Here is a 17851-nt window from a genome sequence, read left to right on the forward strand (position 1 = left end):
GTGAGTAGATTATCGACATATCGATCCATTTATGTATAAGTATCGATACCACTGCACAGCTGTTTTATCTGCAATCGAGCGCAGCTTGTTGACGATGTAACTTAATAAATCGCTTGAAATTTAAGAAAATCATCTAGAAGTCTATCAAAATTGTTTAAAGACCACGCCCAATGATGGCGAACCGCGCGCCCATGCTGCGAATCGGGCAGCAAGATCTAAAGTGTCGTCAGGGCTGTGGATTCTATGGGAATACACAGTTCGATGGACTGTGCTCGAAATGTTTTCGCGAGCGCAACGATAAGCAGCGGAAAAAGCGTAAGCAAAATTGCTCTGGGTTTATCTATTAAAGCAATAATTAGTCATGGTTGTGCTTCCCGTTATTCAGAGAAAGCTCGGGAGGATAATGAAACGATTAACAGTGTACCCAGTTCCGCTGGCGGACACACTGAGCGCAGGTCGCCGCAGCATTTGCTCTCTCTGGGTCGCTCAAAGTCAAAGAAGCAGCCGGAGAAGGAGAAGGAGCAGGCACAGAACGAGACACAGAGCACAATGCCAAAGAAAAAGACCTTGGTGCCAGCGGTGCTACAAAAGACGCTGAAAGGTAAATTCCCAGCTGTTGGACAACAACAACAACAACAACAGCCAGAGAAACGAGTTCCAACTGCAACCGAGAGTCAATTTATGCTGCAACTGCGGCAGCTCCGTTTGCCCGACGGTGCCAAGCGTAAGCTGAAGAGCGAAATCCAACATTTGGACCATGACATTCGCAAGTACATGAACAACAACAACAGCAAGAATGTGGATGAGTTGTCCGATCTTGTACAGAACGCGTACACACGATTTGCAGATGTTGTGCACAACGATGCACGCTTTGAGATTGTTACAAATGAGGATCGGGACATTGCAATAGATTTCTTTGAGAAAGTTGTGATGACACAGAATCACAAGTGAGTCATCTTTAAGATCTCTGCGTCATCATTTATCTCTTATCTCTCCTTCTATTGTAGTTTCCTTTTTAGTCCGTACTTTACCACAGACGAGGAGTGCGATGTCAAAGTCCAGAAGCGCATACGTCAATTAAGCTGGATAACAACCAAGCATCTGGACTGCAGCATCGATGAGGTGAATGCAGAATCGAGAGATTTGGTCTACAATGCCATATCGGAGCTGGTGGGCATTGACTCCTACTACTCGCCGCAGGAGAAGCTCCTGTGCACAGTACGCTGTTGTCGTCACATCTTTGAGCTCTTGAAACGTGCAACTGGAGGTCCAGCCAGTGCCGATGACTTCCTGCCGGCCCTAATCTTTGTGGTGCTCAAAGCGAATCCCGTCCGGCTGCACAGCAATCTGAACTTTGTCAATCGCTTCACCAACGCATCGCGCGTTATGAGCGGCGAAGGTGGTTACTACTTCACCAATCTGTGCTCGGCCATCGCCTTCATTGAGAACCTCAATGGTGAGAGCCTAAGCATCAGCTCTGAGGAATTTGAGGCCTTAATGTCGGGAGAACAGGTTTACAACACACCCTGGGAGAGCGCACTGTTGGCCTGTGAGAGTCTGCATCTAATCTCGGAGAACATGAAGTGCATGGAGCTACTGCAGAAGCGCAATTCAATGATCAGCACGGGTATTACGGACTTTGAGCGGGAACTCATTGACTTCCAGCGCGAGGTGACTGACAAGGTGGACACAGTGATGGCCAAAGCACCGCTGACTCTTTTGCCCATTAAAACGCCAGAGTTTCTTATTAAACAGGCACGTGCTCATCTTGTCCAGGATGGCGTTGAAGCCGCTGTTGGCCACTATCAGTCCAATCTGCTAAGTGGTGCACTTGGTCAACACTCATTGACCGCAAAGGGGAAGGATTTGCGAACTATAACGCCAGAGGATTTACATTTGGAAGCGGCACACACTTTATCCCTCAAGGATACCAGCATTACCACTGTTGGACGTCTATCACCACTGCATCAGAATATGCCACAGCAAGATCAGGTATTTTCCTCGCCCATTTTCAATTACACGCCTTTTGACGCCGTCTCGCTGCTGGAAGAATCCTCTGACAATGGAGATGTCTTAATGCTGGGCACGGAATACCATGGCGGTCTGACCAACATCAACTATGATTTCGATTTGTCCGACCAGAGCGGGGACAACAGCGTCGCAGATGAGTCCAAGTTGAACCTCGATGAATTTGATCCACTTGTCACAAAAACAGTCGTTAAGAGCAGCGCTGTGGAAACAAGTCTGCTGGATACCACAACGGATAGTTTAATAGATTGTGATGTGCCGGGAACTGATGTGCTCCTGCCATCGCCTCTAAAGCCAGAGGTGGCCAATTATCGCGGCTTCTCAAACTTTGATATTCCTAGCATTTCCTGCAACACTGGAGATTTCAGCTCGCTCAATCTGGATATCAATGATCCGGTTGATGGCAACAAATAGATGTTCACTCTGCACGTAACAAATTGTAAATAACGCTTGATTTCAATTGCACATATTTATTTATATAAATTAACAATAACTCATAAGCATTTTAATAAATAAATTTTCAATTGACAAAAAAACGTTATTAAATGCTATTTCCGGTATACAAGGCTGCCAACCCGTTTTTTGTTGCGACATGACTATTCAATCAAGTTGGCAGCACTGTTGGTGGGCGACTTTAGAGCTCGGTCCAACTAGAATTTACTTTTGCTTGAGTTGTCAAAGCGAACAGTTGTGTTCTGGTCCGAAAAATGAGAACTGGAATATTTGTACTTGTTGCTGTTGCAGCGATAGGCGTTGTTGTTGCCTCGAGTATACCGGCCGGTGAACTGTTCCACGATCCACTGGAACACGACTCCCTCCACGACAAGCACTTTGAGGGCGGCGAGCACAATGCCAAGTACGACCACGAAGCCTTTTTGGGTGCCGATGAAGCCAAGAAGTTTGACGAACTCACGCCGGAGGAGAGTAAGAGGCGTCTAGGAATGATTGTGGATCGCATTGATGAAGATAAGAACGGTTTCATCACATTGGCTGAGCTGAAGAATTGGATTAAATACACACAACGTCGTTACATCGATGAAGATGTGGGACGCGTGTGGCGTCAACATAATCCCGATGGCAATGCAACTATCGGCTGGGAGGTTTATCGCAATACTGTCTATGGATTTATGGATGCATTGGACAAGGAAGAGCTTGAGCAAGAGGAGCATGGTAAGCAACTGAAGATTAAGGATTATATATAGGAAATGATACTCAAATAATGCCAAACTCTGAAAGGTGTCTCCTACAAGAGCATGCTGAAACGGGATCGTCGTCGCTGGGCTGTTGCCGATCTGGATTTGGATGATCAGCTGACACGCGAGGAGTTCACCGCCTTTCTGCATCCCGAGGAGCATCCCACCATGCGTGACGTGGTGCTGCAGGAGACCACCGAGGATTTGGACAAGGACAAGGATGGCAAAATCTCAGTAGATGAATACATCGGCGACATGTACCGCCCATCCACAGAGGGAGAGGAGGAGCCCGAGTGGGTGCTCAGTGAACGGGAAGCATTCACCAAACATCGCGATCTGGACGGCGATGGTTTCCTGACAGAGACGGAAATCCGGCAATGGATTGTGCCCAATGACTTTGATCATGCCGAGAGCGAGGCGAAGCATCTGATATTCGAGGCAGACGTGGATCACGATGAGCAGCTGACCAAGCATGAGGTACTGGACAAATACGATGTATTCGTTGGCTCCCAGGCCACAGACTTTGGTGAAGCTCTAGCCCGCCACGATGAGTTCTAGAATCTATAATCTGGAGAGAGACTATAACAATGGGAAACTAAGAAATCTCAATCTCGAATATGCCAAATAAAGTGTAATACATAATTTAGCGATTAAGTGAAATCTGACAAGTGCATTAATAATAAAAAATATACGACTGTGGCTTTAAGAAAAGCCTCAATTATGTTAAATTGATTTGATTTCAGCATTTTTATTGATGTGCGTACAAAAACATCCACGTCATCCACACAGACTCTTGATCTGATAGGTGATTGGTCCATGGGGATCGCATTCATTATGTGTATCTCTGCTTATGGACACGTCATGGAACACACACACATATTTATGCACTCAATCACTCACACACAAGTGAGTGCATGTGTGTGTGGAACGCGTCCGCCTCTGTAACATAAACATAAAACGCTTTTGTTGTTGCGCCGCTGTGCCCGATTGATTTCCAGCTGCGAGAACATTCCAACAACAACAACAATAATAATCCAAATCTCTTGCGTTGAACGCTGATTTCATATTACTTCTTTTTGTTTTTTCTTTCACTATGTTGTTTTTGCTGTGATAAGCATTTTGTCAATGATACGCCATAATAAATGTTGAAATTGAAAACCAAAGAGACCTGTTGAGGTCGCTGGAAATTGTCCATACATAATTATACAGTTACTCAAGAATATGTCTTGACTCACTTAAAATTCACATATTTGTTTTCCTATGAACAAAAATATACTTAAATTCGATGCAAATTATTTATCTTTTTTTTAAATTATAAAAATCATAGACAAAAATAATACAATAAGAATTAAAATAAAAATTCATAAAATAAGTATACACACTGTGTACATTTCTGATTTTGTGTATCTACAGTATGTGGAGTAATTGTTTTGAAAAAGAATGGAATTTCATTAATATTTTTAATTCTTCTCAGCTACATACAAAACATAAGAAACTATAAGAATAAACTTACTACAATATTCAAATATTTTTACTGTCAAATCAATTACTTAACATACTGTATAAAACTGTTTGTGGTGTGCTACATGGAGGGTATTCAAGATGCTGTACAATTAAATTTTTATATGCTTTATTTGAATTCCATTGACACATTTATGTATGAATTTTATGTATGTTATAAATTTGCTGTTTTTACGTTTTTCGCATTTTTTTCTCAATATTTAAAATACAAAGTATTCAAAGTTTCATTTTGTGTTTCTTTGTTGTGTATTTTAAATCAGTACATGTACATAGTATACGAAGGACATTATCTTATTATGTAGCTCCTGGATCTAGGCAATTAAAAAGTTGGTTTGGTTCCACACAATATGGAAATTGCGCTGATGCCTTTAGGAATTGCATCCCATACATCGAAAATTTATAAATTTTCTTTTGTTTTATATATATGTATATGTTTTTGTTTTTTTTTATTATAATATTCTGCCTAATCTTTGCCATTATTTTCCAGCTTCTCACTACCTTCGTTTCTCAGCAACAGTTTCAATCAACATCTAAATACAATATGTGTAGTTATTTAAATTGTAATTGCAATGGAACGTTTACTGACTGATACATCATTCAATATCATCATCATTATGATCTTCATCTTCATCTATTTTAAGAGGCGACTTTTCATTTATGCTGTTGCGACTATTCGGCTCCTTAGATACAATTTCCTTTTTATAAAGTTCTTTTTTTTTTATAGTTTTTTTTTTGGTTTTACAACATTAATTTTTAATTAACTTTTAGTTCAAATTAATGCACATGGTTGAAATTAGTTCAAATTGTAATTGAAATGAAAAACAAAACACACGAAACGAAACAAATGTGAAAACGACAAAGGACGATTAACAGAACAGAACAGAACTTGAAAAGTTAGTATAGAAAATTCGGTTTCTCAAGCGTGTGGAGCAGATAAGCTGCTGAATCTGGACAGGATTCAGGATCCCTTCTTGCTCCTGGGCACGCTCTCAACTCTCTCTCTCTCTCTCTTGCTCTTCTTCTTCGCTTAGCTTGCTGACTGCTGCTTAAGTTACATAATTGTTATTAGTTAATAATATTACGTTATTAAATAGACTTGACGACAAATACAAATACAATGCTTCGTGGGTGTTCCTCTGTGTGTGTGGTGTGTGTGTGTGTTGTGTGTGTGCATCTTAAAATTAGAGCAATGCGCATTTACGCTTCGACTTTGGCTGCAGAACGGGACATAGAACCGATCTGATGGCCTCATCGAAGACCGTCTTCAATCCCTTTTGCGTTAGCGCTGAGCACTCCAGATATTTGACAGCTCCAATCTCCTTGGCCATGGCCAATCCCTGCGGATATGTTATCGGCGCCAGTTTCTTATCACGCAGCTTCTCAATCGTATTCTTGTCGTCACGCAAATCCAGCTTGGTGCCCACCAAAATGATTGGTGTGCTGGGGCAATGATGACGTACCTCCGGATACCATTTGGCGCGCACATTCTCAAACGATGCCGGATTCACCAGCGAGAAGCAAATGAGAAAGACATCTGTCTGTGGATACGATAATGGACGCAAACGATCGTAATCCTCTTGTCCGGCCGTATCCCATAGTCCCAAATTGATTGGCTTCGCATCGACCATCACATTGGCGGAGTAATTGTCGAATACGGTGGGTATGTATTCGCCGGGAAATGCATTTGTCGTATACGAGATGAGCAGGCAAGTTTTACCGACGGCACCGTCACCCACAACGACACACTTAATCGCCTGCATATTTGTTGCGTTTGCTGCTGCTGCTGCTTTGTGTGATTGTAGTTGTAGTTGTATTTGTAGTTGTCTTTGGTTAGGGTGGTGCTGTTGGCGTTGTTGTTGCTGTTACAGTTGTTGTTGTTGGGCGAGGGCTGGGGCTGTTGCTGTCGCTCGGTCGGCTCCTTAAAACGTCGCCTTTGGTTGCTCACTATGTATATTTAATGACTCGCGACCTGTCTGGCCGTCGCAAGATGGGCGCGTTTGTTCTTTTTGTGTTTTTAATGCGCGTTTTGTGCGTTTTTTTCAGCAAAAAATAATTTTCTGTGTACTGCCTGATAGCGTATCGATATAACAACCCATCGATATTATAAAAGCACAATAATCATCGAGCATTGCAGATACATCGATTAGTGCCTGTTACAGCTATCGATAGTTGCAAGCAATTTAAATAAATTGTTAATAAATTAAAAAAAACGGTTATAATTTAAATAATAAAGCCTAAAGTTAGTGACAAATGTCACTAACAAATTATGTCGCTTTGAAAAAAAGAATGCAACAAAATTTGCAGTGCTGATTTTATTTACTTGAATCATGTAATGTTATGTTTTGCTTAAGTATATTAAAAGTCTCCATTTTTTAAATACGTGATATTGTTTTTTAAATAAGTATCAGATATTAATTTAAATATTTTAGTTTTATCCAATTTCTATCAATTATATCGATAAATTAGCTAACAAGTGTCAGCGCAGCATACAAGTGTGTAGTTGCGGCGAATTCGTTACTGTTAATTTGATTTTCGCCAGTGCGATATCATTAGTTTAAACGCGCTCAAATAAGCAAGAACGCATTCGCTCCACCAAACAATATTGTTTGCTAATTTATAAGATAAACTGTAAACATTAGCTAAATTTATTGCTTGCAAAACATGGCTGACGTGTTCATCGTATCTGCAGCGCGAACTCCCATTGGTAAACAAATGATTTTCATAGAAAACTGATGCAATATTCTATCCCCCAAAAATAAAAACTTTCTCTTTGCATTTCATTTGTTTTTGTTGTTGTTATTGTAGGCAGTTTCAATGGCACGCTTTCTAAACTGAAGGCCTCTGATCTGGGCAGTGTGGTCATCAAGGAGGTGATGAGGAGGGCCAATGTGGAGGCGCCACATGTCAACGAAGTCATCATGGGTCAGGTAAGATAATAATGATCTCATTTGCTGTTGGAATATTTATCATTGTTATGTAAATGATAAAAAAAAACTCATTTACAGACACTTACGGCGGGACAAGGTCAGAATCCCGCCCGTCAAGCCTCCCTGAAAGCGGGTCTGCCCATTGAAGTGCCCGCTTATGGCATCAACATGCTCTGCGGATCCGGTTTGAAGTAAGGAATCCAATTCCAGACTTTGAACCTATGATGATATAACTAATGATATGACTTGATTGTAGAACTGTTGTGCTGGGCTACCAGGCGATAAGATCTGGAGATGCGCAAATTGTTGTTGCCGGTGGCCAGGAGAACATGTCGCTGGCTCCACACGTGATGCATCTGCGACAGGGCGTCAAAATGGGACCTGGCACACTGGTGGATTCCATGCTCAACGATGGCCTCACCGATGCCATGGAGATCATCCACATGGGCGTCACAGCGGAGAATCTCGCGGAGCAGTATCAAATAAGTCGCGAGGCGCAGGATGTTTCCGCCGTCGAGTCCCAACAGCGTGCGGAGCTGGCTCAAACCAAAGGATACTTTGACAACGAGATTGTGCCAGTTGAGATTAAGGATCGAAAGGGTACAACGCTATTCAGCAAGGATGAGTACATCAAGTACGGCAGCAACATTGAAGGATTGCAAAAGTTGCGGGCTGCTTTCAAGGATAACGGCACAATCACCGCTGGCAATGCATCCGGCGTAAATGATTCCGCTGCCGCATTGCTGCTCATGTCCGGCGAGGAGGTCAGCAAGCGTGGCGTCAAGCCGCTGGCCAAGATTGTGGGCTGGGCACAAAGCGGCATTGAACCCAAGGTGATGGGTCTGGGTCCAGTTACCGCTGTCGAATCTCTGGTAAGTCTTTTTATCTTTTGTATTAATATTCTTCATGACAAACTCTGCTTTTTTAGCTGGCGAAGATCGGCTGGACATGCGAGGACGTCGATCTGTATGAGCTGAACGAGGCTTTCGCTGCCCAATCCCTGGCCGTGCTGCAGTGCCTCAAACTGGATGCCAGCAAGGTGAATGTGCATGGTGGCGCCATTGCCTTGGGTCATCCCATTGGTGCTTCCGGCGCACGTGTCTTGGTCACGTTGCTCTACGCGCTTCAACGCACTGGAGGACGTCGTGGTATCGCCTCACTTTGCATTGGCGGCGGCATGGGCATCGCTTTGGCCGTGGAGCGCATCATCTAAATTCGTTATCAATTTGTCAATTGAATTCAATTAGTTTCCCACTTAATAAGTGCAAAGTCTTCTATATTTTTCGATGTATTGTTATTTTTCACCTAATTTTGGTATTACACGTGGTCACAAATATTTGTATAAAGATGTAAACAATAAATTAAGTTTGTTTTTATTTACACTGAGTTGTGAAATTGCATTGCGCGTGTTTGTTATTAAAACAGGTTGTGGGAATTATTTATTCAAATTTCAACTTGTCATTTTTATAATATCAAAAGATTAGATTAATAGTTAATACTTGCTTAAAGTTTTTAAGAATATTGAAGTATTTATATTGCATTATTTATAAAAGTAATTACAAATAAATTCAGGAGAGTGTTAATTTCGGCAAAATTATTCAGTTAGATCAATTTAAAATTGCTTTTTTATTTTGTTCCTCATCGGGGGATTCCATAAAATCGGTCGTTATCCTAGTGTAGTCAATTTAAAAACTGTAAGATTTCAAAATATAAGTACACAAAGATTGAATGATGTGAACTAATTTATTAACGGTTTAACTTGTAATTTTTATAAAAATACAAAAATTGTCTATCAGCAAACTAGTTTATATTTGGTTAAAGTTGTAAGTATATTTAATATTTAACCATCATAACATACCTATATGGTAAAATATTTGAATTCTTTACAACTTATAAAATTCTACAAAAAAGGTTTAATAAAATTTGAACCCATGGGATTTATAAAAGTTGAAGAAATTTTGTTGCTGATATCTAGTTTATTAAATTGACCTTGTAACGTGATTAGTAAGTTCTAGGAATTACCTAAGCCTGTCAGGGAATAGTTATTATAGTAGACAATCCCTTCAATTGCTTACATTTAACAATGTTAGTCAGTTTTCATTTACAAGTATTATAGTATGTAATACGTTGCAAACATTCAAATACTGGAACAATACAATAGTTAAGCTAACATGGGCTATGAATTTCTAGTATAATAATCTCTCAGGCGAATACTAATTGAATCTATTTGAGTTTGTTTATTGCAGGCAGGTCTAGAATAATTTCAATTTATAGATAAATTTGTATGCAGCTGGGATGCAAAGTTATTGATAAGAAATGGGCTATTTTTAGACACCACCTCCGTGCCAGGAGGTCGTCAGGTTGCTGCTCATGAGTTGCTGGGGCATCGCCGGATAGAAGCCATTTACATTGGTGGACACGATGCGTTCTGTGGGCGGCATTTGGGCCATTTGATCCATGGAGCTAACACAGATTTGGGCATAATTGGCAATGAAGCCGGACCAGAGTGTTGGCGTGTCGCCAATAAAGAAATACGAGTCCCAAAAATTGGAAGACATCACTGAGTTAAATTGATAATCCTTTTGATCCACAAGTGACAGCTCCTCGGCAATGGCCACCGCATCAAAGTCACGATGCTTGACAGGCGTATAGATATCTTGGATGATGTTGTCACCAAAGTAAAGAGCACGTGCCTCGACTGTGTCCTTGTTCAATAGCTTGGCCATCGACAAATGCAACTGATGCCAATTGCCCTGCGAGTAGATCTCCCCAGACTTGAGATCCGTCTCCAGATTTAGCTCGCTGCCGGGCAGCTCATGCTTAGCCTCATTGTCCACGACCAAAAAGGGTCGTTTCATGGTAAAGAATCCCGGTTTCTTGGCAAACGTGACCACGAAGTCGAACAGCTGCTGCCAATCTCGTCCAAGTGCCTGCGTGGCCGTCAAGTTGGCAAAGTCAATGTTGGAGCCGGTCAACAGAAACAGCTTCTTGCCATTGGCCCGCAATTCTTGGAGCCAAGAGATAAGCTTGTCACTGCTCCGGAGCACATAACGTTGGGGATCAGCTCGCATGGCTTTAAAGTAGAGACTCTTGTCGTTGCTGAAGTTATCCCGGCTGTAGTTCAGCATTAGACCATCTAGTAAATCCTCCCACACTTTGTACTCCTTGGGTGCTCCACTTGAACCGCTGTTCCTGTCCACAATATCCACCGCCTGGGCAAACACCAGGGAACTGGGCATGTCAAAGAAATCGAGAAGCGCGCGCATCTGCAACGAACTCGGTCCATTCCAGGTGGACAGTGGATCCTTGTAGAAGGCCGTGGACACGTCCCAGCGTCGTTCAGGTCCATAGATGGCCACAATCTCAGCATCGCTCAGCAGACGTGTGCCATGCGAGGCACGAAGGATTGTCGCCTCGTGGCTTAACTTTAACACATTGCCACGAGTGCCGTCCAGGATGAGACCCTTCTGCAGGAAATCCATGTCCAGCTTTTGCTGCAGCAACGCCTCTGGATAACCCTTGTGCTCGACCAGATATTGCTTAAGTGAATTGTAAATCAACGTTGTCATGTGCTGCAAGTCATAGCGCAGCAGAGTTCCATCCAAGTCAAAGCCAATGATGTCATAGGTCATCAGTGTAAGTTCCTTGCAATAGGAATTCATAATGGTGCTTGCCGAATATCGAGAGTAACTAACGAAACTGCGTTTTGTTATCAACTGTGTTGCCCTTATTGCCGCTGTTTGAATGCGCTCGCCGCACAGCTGATTGTTGCCACCCTCACGTGTAGAATTTAGCGCCAATTTTGCGAAGCCTTGACAGCCCTTACGTAATTTGCACAGAACATCTGTTTGACTTTGTTTGTATACTTTTTTTGCTTGGAATTTTGTTGCTGTTGCGATTGCTGATATTGCTGTTGTTGTTGTTGTGGCGCGTGCTTTGGCCGCCAGTTGGCACACGCTCACTCGCCAGACGCCCACTTGCATTTTGCTATGGCCTAATACATTTCTTGCATTCAATTTTAATCTAAATAATACATTTTACTATTAAATTTTATAACCTACATAATTTTTTTTAATACTCAAATTGATTGCCACCTCACAAAACAATCGTTGGCAATTCGATTTCCACTTCAAACGCTTCGATGAATCCTCACGCATGGCTATCGATGAATCGATACAGACGTGTAGCATTGCCGATTAATCCTCACGCTTAGCTATCGATGAGCAACGCTATGTTTCGATATATATTGTCAGTGTGAGTGTTTTCGTTTATGGCTAGCGTACCGCATTAAAAAGTGAATTGTGGTTTATTTTGCGTAAATAAAACGCGTTTAAGTGCCCAAGTGTTTGGTTCTTGAGCCAAGGTCACTGCAATCATGTCCACATGCATTGAAATTCCGCTCCAGGACACCGACGAGGTAAGTGTGGGCAGCCTGTACAAACAGCCTTCAATGCCCGCGTTTGCTAAAAGAAAAAAAATAAAACTATTACGAAAAATGCATACAGGTCATCGAGGTGGATCCAGACCAATTGCCAGAATGCTCCGAGGTGTTTAGCATACTGCTACAGGAGCGTGCTCCTTTGCACGTCTGGGTTAATGTCGCGGTAAGTGATGCATTTAATATCTGATCCGACGGAGCATCGAATCATTCTTTATGACTTTTCTGCAGTTGGCGTACTACAAGCAAAAGAAGACCGATGACTTCATTACGCTGCTGGAGGCAGCACGGGAGAAGGGCACCACGGATTATCGTGATTTTAAAACGGATCAGATGCGTGCTCTGGACATGTTGGCCGCCCATTATGTGCAGGAGGCGTACCGTGAAAAGTCCAAGGACAAGAAACGCGAGCTGTTCATGAAGGCCACCAATCTGTACACGAGTGCGGATAAGATCATTATGTACGATCAAAGCCATTTGCTGGGACGTGCCTACTTCTGTTTGCTCGAGGGTGACAAAATGGATCAGGCGGATGCACAGTTCAACTTTGTGCTTAACCAGTCTCCATCCAATATACCATCTCTGCTGGGCAAAGCGTGCATTGCATTTAATCGCAAGGATTATCGCGGTGCCATGGCCTTCTACAAAAAGGCGCTGCGAACGAATCCAAATTGTCCGGCCAATGTTCGAATTGGAATGGCGCATTGTTTCCTCAAGATGGGCAATGCGGAGAAGGCCAAGTTGGCCTTTGAGCGTGCCCTGCAGCTGGATCAGCAATGTGTGGGCGCCTTGATAGGTCTGGCCGTGCTCAAACTAAATCAACTGGAGCCGGAATCCAATAAGCTGGGCGTGCAAATGTTGTCCAAGGCTTACACCATTGACAATGCCAATCCCATGGTCTTGAATCATCTGGCCAATCATTTCTTCTTCAAAAAGGACTATCAGAAGGTGCATCATCTGGCACTCCATGCCTTCCACAACACTGAGAACGAGGCGATGCGTGCCGAGAGTTGTTACCAGCTGGCCCGCAGCTTTCATGCCCAAAGCGACTATGATCAGGCCTTTCAGTACTACTATCAGTCCACGCAGATTGCTCCAGCCAACTTTGTGCTGCCCCAGTATGGATTAGGACAGATGTACATCTATCGCGGTGACACTGAGAAAGTAAGTGGAACTATCTAAATAATATAATAAATGAGTCACTCAGTCAGGATAAAGTTTTTTAAGGAACTTAACGATTGTAAGCTTGAAAAATTATACTTGAGACTTTTAAATTAAGATAGGTTCTTTTTCGTGTTTAATTTTTTATCTTATTTGGAATCCTTTAATTAAACCTTTCCATTATTCTATTTACAGGCTGCGTTATGTTTTGAGAAAGTGCTGAAGATTCAGCCGGGCAATTACGAGACCATGAAGATCCTTGGTTCACTCTATGCGCACTCCAACTCGCAGACGAAGCGCGACATGGCCAAGACACACCTCAAGAAGGTCACCGAACAGTTTCCCGAGGACATTGAGGCATGGATTGAGCTGGCCCAGATATTGGAACAGAACGATCTGCAGGCATCGTTGAATGCTTATGGCACTGCCTCCAGCATTTTACGGGATAAAGCCAAGTACGAGATTCCGGCGGAGATACAAAATAATGTCGCCTCACTGCATTATCGTTTGGGTAATCTGAAAATGGCCAAGGACACGCTGGAATCGGCATTGCAACATGCCAGCTCCGAGATGGATAAGGATGTCAAATATTACGAGTCCATACAGGTGACCATGAAGTACAATCTGGCAAGATTGAACGAGGCCATGAGCAGCTTCGATGTGGCCGATAAACTGTACAAGGAGATTCTCAAGGAGCATCCTAATTACATTGATTGCTATCTACGATTGGGCTGCATGGCCCGTGACAAGGGTTTGATCTTTGTCGCCTCGGATTTCTTCAAGGATGCCCTCAATATCAACAATGACAATCCGGATGCGAGGTCACTGCTGGGCAATCTGCATTTGGCCAAAATGCAGTTTGCTCTTGGCCAAAAGAACTTTGAGACCATACTTAAGAATCCGGCTACGGCATCGGATGCGTATTCCTTGATTGCTTTGGGAAACTTCTCGCTGCAGACGCTGCATCAACCAAGTCGTGACAAGGAGAAGGAACGCAAGCATCAGGAGAAGGCGTTGGCCATTTTCAAGCAGGTAAATAAAGGGAATGGGAAGATTATAAGCAATCTCAAGCGTAATCCTCTTCTTTTAGGTGCTGCGCACGGATCCACGTAACATCTGGGCCACCAACGGGATTGGTGCCGTGCTTGCCCACAAGGGATGCGTCATCGAAGCGCGCGACATCTTCGCCCAGGTGAGAGAAGCCACCGCTGACTTCTGCGATGTGTGGCTGAACATTGCCCATGTCTACGTGGAGCAGAAGCAGTACATCAGCGCCATACAGATGTATGAGAACTGCATGAAGAAGTTCTACAAGCACAACAACGTCGAGGTGATGCAGTACCTCGCCCGTGCCTATCTCCGGGCCAATAAGCTGGTGGAAGCCAAGTCTGTGCTGCTCAAGGCGCGTCGAGTTGCGCCCCAGGACACTGTGCTGCTCTTCAACATAGCCGTGGTGCTGTCCCGTCTGGCCATGGCCATACTCAAGGATGAGAAATCCACGCTGGAAGTGGTGCTGCAGGCTGTACATGAACTGGAGCTGGCTCACAAGTACTTCCAATACCTATCCGTGCACGGTGACAAGACGCGCTTCAATATTGAAGTGGCCGCCGTAGAGGCCAACACCTGTCAGGATCTGTTGTCGCAGGCGCAGTACCATGTGGGACGGGCTCGTCGCATTGATGAGGAGGAGCGCACGCTGCGCCGTCGACAGGAGGAGGAGCGTGAAGCCTTCAAGCTAAAGGTTGCGGAGCAACGCAAACGACGCGAGGAGGAAGCCCAGACATCGCGGGATCAACTGCTTGCCAAGCGACAGGAGTACGTGGAGAAGACAAAGAATTTGCTCATCATCGCAGACGCACCGGCTGAAAAGGAGCGCAAGAAAGGCAGCGGACGACCACGCAAGGATGATTACATCTCCGGCACAGACAGCGGAGATGGAGCACCACGTGAGGGCAATGAAAGACCCGCCAAGAAGAAGAGCAAGGGTGAGCGGAAGAAGGGCAGCGGACGTAAACGTAAAACGGAGAAATACGAGAGCGATAGCGAAGAGGAATCCGGTGGCAGGGACAAGAGTAAGAAGAAGAAGAAGCAGCAGCAGAAGAATGTTAAGAAATCGGAGGAGAAACTGTCCGGCAAGCAGCGTCTCAAGATTGTATCCAAGGAGACGATATCAACGAGCGAATCCGAAAGCGATGGCAAACGGAGTCGGAGCAGGAGCAGAAGTCGAAGCAGAAGCAAATCCGGCAGTCGCTCCGGCAGCGCCAGTGGCAGCAACCGCAGTCGCAGCAGAAGCGGTTCCGGCAGCAGAAAGAGCGGAAGTCGCAGCCGTAGTCGCAGTGGCAGCGCCAGTGGCAGTGATCGTGGCCGGAAGCGCAGCAGGAGTCGCAGTGGCAGTGGCAGCGAAAGCGATGGCGTTGCCCAGCGTAAGCGCGCCAAGAATCGCATTGAATCTGGCGGCGAATCCGATAGGTCGCGCTCAAGATCCCGCTCACGCTCCAAGTCCGGCTCTCGTTCAAGATCACGCTCTAAATCTGGCTCCCGTTCACGCTCCAAGTCTGTATCCCGTTCACGTTCTCGTTCTCGCTCTGGTAGCAGATCCAAGTCCAAATCAAAGTCGCCATCTCGTTCACACTCACGCTCCAAATCCAAGTCCAAGTCGCGTTCTCGTTCACGCTCTGGCTCCGGTTCTCGTTCTCCCTCACGCAGTCGTTCTCGATCTCGTTCCGGTTCAGCGGCCAGCAATTGAAAATAAGTAAAGCACTTAATTGTATAAGATATGCAAATATTAAATGTGTGGCAGTTAATTAAACAAAGCAATTAAAACTTCTGCAATGCAATTAAAAGAAAAGTCATATACAACTTTTATATCCTGCATATTTATCTAATGCACTGGCACCACACGAGGTGAATTTACTGATAAGATGTCATACTCACCACAGCTGCTATTTTTGAGTACTTTATTTTGAAAGGTGAATACGTCCTTGGTTCCATTAACTTAGCAATTAAAAGTTAATGTTAGATAAAAATGTTATTGGGGTTTATTTCTCTACAGCACTGCGTACCAGTGTGAATGGTAGCACATCTCCAGAAGGAATTTCGACACTTTTAGCTTATAAACTTAGGATTAGGCAACAATTGGCTAAATGCGTCCACTTGTCGTGGCATTCACTGCAGATTCTGTTGTATCATGTTGCTGACAATGGACGCCATAGGCTTGGAATGACGCAGGACAAAGGCATGATCGATCTTCTTAGTGTCCAGCTGTGCGTCCACTTGCGGGTAGTCGAATTTCAGCTGGTTGTAGTAGGAGACGGGCACCCAGCCGTCTGTGGTGCCATAGTAGAACTTGAGCAGATGCAAATTATTCTCGACAAGCTCACGCTGTAGACCACGCACCCGGGCCATTTCATCATCCGCCAAGAAGACAACCTTCTCAGCTACCGAGGGCTTGGTGTACTTAAGGGCAGTGCCAGTGAATTGCTTGGGAATGGAGAAGATCCAGAAGTAGATTTGAATAAGCAAGATGCGTATCCAAATGGGCAACGCATTGAACACGTTGAAGAATACGTAACCAAATACAGAATAGAGGGGCATGGCGATCTTGGTGAACGTCCAACCGTTGGGGGATTCCATCATGCGTTCCACGGTGGGGAACAGCATATAGCACTTCTTGATGCGATTGCGTATCTCTTGATCCTTGAGCAGCTGCAGTATCATCCAGGCGCCAATCGAGTGTCCAATGAGATGGATCTTTACATGACTAGGCACATACTTCTTAATGAACTCAATCTTGTGGGTAATCTGTCCATCCAGATTGAAGAGCTCCTGGTTGCCGCTGAGTTGTGGAACTTCGCGTACGCTTGCCTCGGGCGGATCATCATGTCCAGCGTGACCTACAAAATCAGCAACGTAACCCAACGAATTGCAACTAATGTGAAACCTTCAACACTTACCTATCACCCAGACGGGCAAATTGTGTCCATCAGCGCCCAGTTCCCGCTGCAGTGCACCACAAAACTCGGTGTAGAAACCAGGCAGCCCTGGATTACCGGTTATGCAAATGACCAACTCCTTGACATCGCCAAGCGACTCCTCGATCCACTTGCCCCACGTCAGGATGTGCGTGGGAATATTATTTAAATTAACAAATGCCTCCTGCATCTTGTTGGCGTGGCAACAGCTCGACAAACAGGTGAAACAGGTGAAAATCAATCAGATTCCACTCTCTCCACAGAGAATTCAATGCAACCGGTTTTTGAAGCGGTAAACCACTTAAAAGCCGTTATCGATTCAATTTTCAATTGCGCGGTTTATCTGGTATTATCAACGGCTGCTCACGGTTGCCTTTTGCTTTAATCTTCCATTCTTACTTTAATTGCACAAAAGGGCAGAGTTCAGTCAATTTTTTTGCACCGGTCGAGACTGAGACGGCACAGCTGATTTGCAAATTTGCTTACGCTAGCGGCGATAAAGGCATGTCCACTCTCCCGTCTATAAAAAAAAAGCTTAAGAATTCCAGTTAATTATCGATAGCTGCAACTGCAGCTTATCAGAATTAGCTTTCAACAATTACAATCAGTTGG

At 44.1% G+C, this 17851-nt stretch overlaps 7 protein-coding genes across 7 annotated transcripts; 4 read left to right on the top strand and 3 right to left on the bottom strand.

Moving 5' to 3' along the window:
• The first annotated feature begins 74 nt into the window (after nucleotides 1–74).
• LOC117786790 (rab5 GDP/GTP exchange factor) lies at nucleotides 75–2472 on the top strand. The gene is made up of 3 exons (XM_034625179.1): nucleotides 75–315; nucleotides 386–947; nucleotides 1008–2472. The coding sequence occupies exons 1-3, from the start codon at nucleotides 171–173 to the stop codon at nucleotides 2440–2442; spliced, it is 2142 nt and encodes a 713-aa protein (XP_034481070.1). The 5' UTR covers nucleotides 75–170; the 3' UTR covers nucleotides 2443–2472.
• A 200-nt stretch (nucleotides 2473–2672) lies between these two features.
• Nucleotides 2673–3951, top strand: LOC117786836 (calumenin-B). Its single transcript, XM_034625246.1, has 2 exons — nucleotides 2673–3198; nucleotides 3265–3951. The coding sequence occupies exons 1-2, from the start codon at nucleotides 2736–2738 to the stop codon at nucleotides 3777–3779; spliced, it is 978 nt and encodes a 325-aa protein (XP_034481137.1). The 5' UTR covers nucleotides 2673–2735; the 3' UTR covers nucleotides 3780–3951.
• Nucleotides 3952–4834: 883 nt separating this feature from the next.
• LOC117786864 (ras-related protein Rac1) lies at nucleotides 4835–6843 on the bottom strand. Its single transcript, XM_034625280.1, has one exon. The coding sequence runs from the start codon at nucleotides 6500–6502 to the stop codon at nucleotides 5924–5926; it is 579 nt and encodes a 192-aa protein (XP_034481171.1). The 5' UTR covers nucleotides 6503–6843; the 3' UTR covers nucleotides 4835–5923.
• Nucleotides 6844–7292: 449 nt separating this feature from the next.
• On the top strand, nucleotides 7293–9030 carry LOC117786823 (acetyl-CoA acetyltransferase, cytosolic). The gene is made up of 5 exons (XM_034625230.1): nucleotides 7293–7446; nucleotides 7548–7669; nucleotides 7748–7860; nucleotides 7926–8541; nucleotides 8598–9030. The coding sequence occupies exons 1-5, from the start codon at nucleotides 7404–7406 to the stop codon at nucleotides 8880–8882; spliced, it is 1179 nt and encodes a 392-aa protein (XP_034481121.1). The 5' UTR covers nucleotides 7293–7403; the 3' UTR covers nucleotides 8883–9030.
• An 856-nt stretch (nucleotides 9031–9886) lies between these two features.
• Nucleotides 9887–11779, bottom strand: LOC117786807 (5'-nucleotidase domain-containing protein 1). The gene has a single exon (XM_034625204.1). The coding sequence runs from the start codon at nucleotides 11650–11652 to the stop codon at nucleotides 9997–9999; it is 1656 nt and encodes a 551-aa protein (XP_034481095.1). The 5' UTR covers nucleotides 11653–11779; the 3' UTR covers nucleotides 9887–9996.
• A 142-nt stretch (nucleotides 11780–11921) lies between these two features.
• LOC117786776 (RNA polymerase-associated protein CTR9 homolog) lies at nucleotides 11922–16142 on the top strand. The gene is made up of 5 exons (XM_034625157.1): nucleotides 11922–12086; nucleotides 12175–12273; nucleotides 12339–13271; nucleotides 13464–14300; nucleotides 14359–16142. Exons 1-5 carry the CDS (start codon nucleotides 12045–12047, stop codon nucleotides 16012–16014), a joined length of 3567 nt encoding a protein of 1188 aa, XP_034481048.1. The 5' UTR covers nucleotides 11922–12044; the 3' UTR covers nucleotides 16015–16142.
• Nucleotides 16143–16277: 135 nt separating this feature from the next.
• Nucleotides 16278–17711, bottom strand: LOC117786840 (lipid droplet-associated hydrolase). Its single transcript, XM_034625250.1, has 2 exons — nucleotides 17222–17711; nucleotides 16278–17161 (listed from the first exon to the last, which is right to left on the bottom strand). Exons 1-2 carry the CDS (start codon nucleotides 17427–17429, stop codon nucleotides 16434–16436), a joined length of 936 nt encoding a protein of 311 aa, XP_034481141.1. The 5' UTR covers nucleotides 17430–17711; the 3' UTR covers nucleotides 16278–16433.
• Nucleotides 17712–17851: the final 140 nt, after the last annotated feature.

Source organism: Drosophila innubila, assembly GCF_004354385.1.
Source record: "Drosophila innubila isolate TH190305 chromosome 3L unlocalized genomic scaffold, UK_Dinn_1.0 0_D_3L, whole genome shotgun sequence".
Taxonomy (NCBI): domain Eukaryota; kingdom Metazoa; phylum Arthropoda; class Insecta; order Diptera; family Drosophilidae; genus Drosophila; species Drosophila innubila.

Coding starts and splice junctions, on each gene's coding strand:
- LOC117786776 (XM_034625157.1), top strand. CDS start 12,045: ATGTCCACATGCATTGAAATTCCGCTCCAGGACACCGACGAG. Junction 12,274..12,338: donor ACGTCTGGGTTAATGTCGCG/GTAAGTGATGCA, acceptor ACTTTTCTGCAG/TTGGCGTACTACAAGCAAAA. Junction 13,272..13,463: donor ATCGCGGTGACACTGAGAAA/GTAAGTGGAACT, acceptor TTCTATTTACAG/GCTGCGTTATGTTTTGAGAA.
- LOC117786836 (XM_034625246.1), top strand. CDS start 2,736: ATGAGAACTGGAATATTTGTACTTGTTGCTGTTGCAGCGATAGGCGTT. Junction 3,199..3,264: donor GCTTGAGCAAGAGGAGCATG/GTAAGCAACTGA, acceptor AAACTCTGAAAG/GTGTCTCCTACAAGAGCATG.
- LOC117786823 (XM_034625230.1), top strand. CDS start 7,404: ATGGCTGACGTGTTCATCGTATCTGCAGCGCGAACTCCCATTG. Junction 7,447..7,547: donor TGCAGCGCGAACTCCCATTG/GTAAACAAATGA, acceptor TTGTTATTGTAG/GCAGTTTCAATGGCACGCTT. Junction 8,542..8,597: donor TTACCGCTGTCGAATCTCTG/GTAAGTCTTTTT, acceptor CTGCTTTTTTAG/CTGGCGAAGATCGGCTGGAC.
- LOC117786840 (XM_034625250.1), bottom strand. CDS start 17,429: ATGCAGGAGGCATTTGTTAATTTAAATAATATTCCCACGCACATCCTG. Junction 17,162..17,221: donor TTTGCCCGTCTGGGTGATAG/GTAAGTGTTGAA, acceptor CTGATTTTGTAG/GTCACGCTGGACATGATGAT.
- LOC117786864 (XM_034625280.1), bottom strand. CDS start 6,502: ATGCAGGCGATTAAGTGTGTCGTTGTGGGTGACGGTGCCGTCGGTAAA.
- LOC117786790 (XM_034625179.1), top strand. CDS start 171: ATGATGGCGAACCGCGCGCCCATGCTGCGAATCGGGCAGCAAGATCTA. Junction 316..385: donor CGATAAGCAGCGGAAAAAGC/GTAAGCAAAATT, acceptor CCCGTTATTCAG/AGAAAGCTCGGGAGGATAAT. Junction 948..1,007: donor GTGATGACACAGAATCACAA/GTGAGTCATCTT, acceptor CTTCTATTGTAG/TTTCCTTTTTAGTCCGTACT.
- LOC117786807 (XM_034625204.1), bottom strand. CDS start 11,652: ATGCAAGTGGGCGTCTGGCGAGTGAGCGTGTGCCAACTGGCGGCCAAA.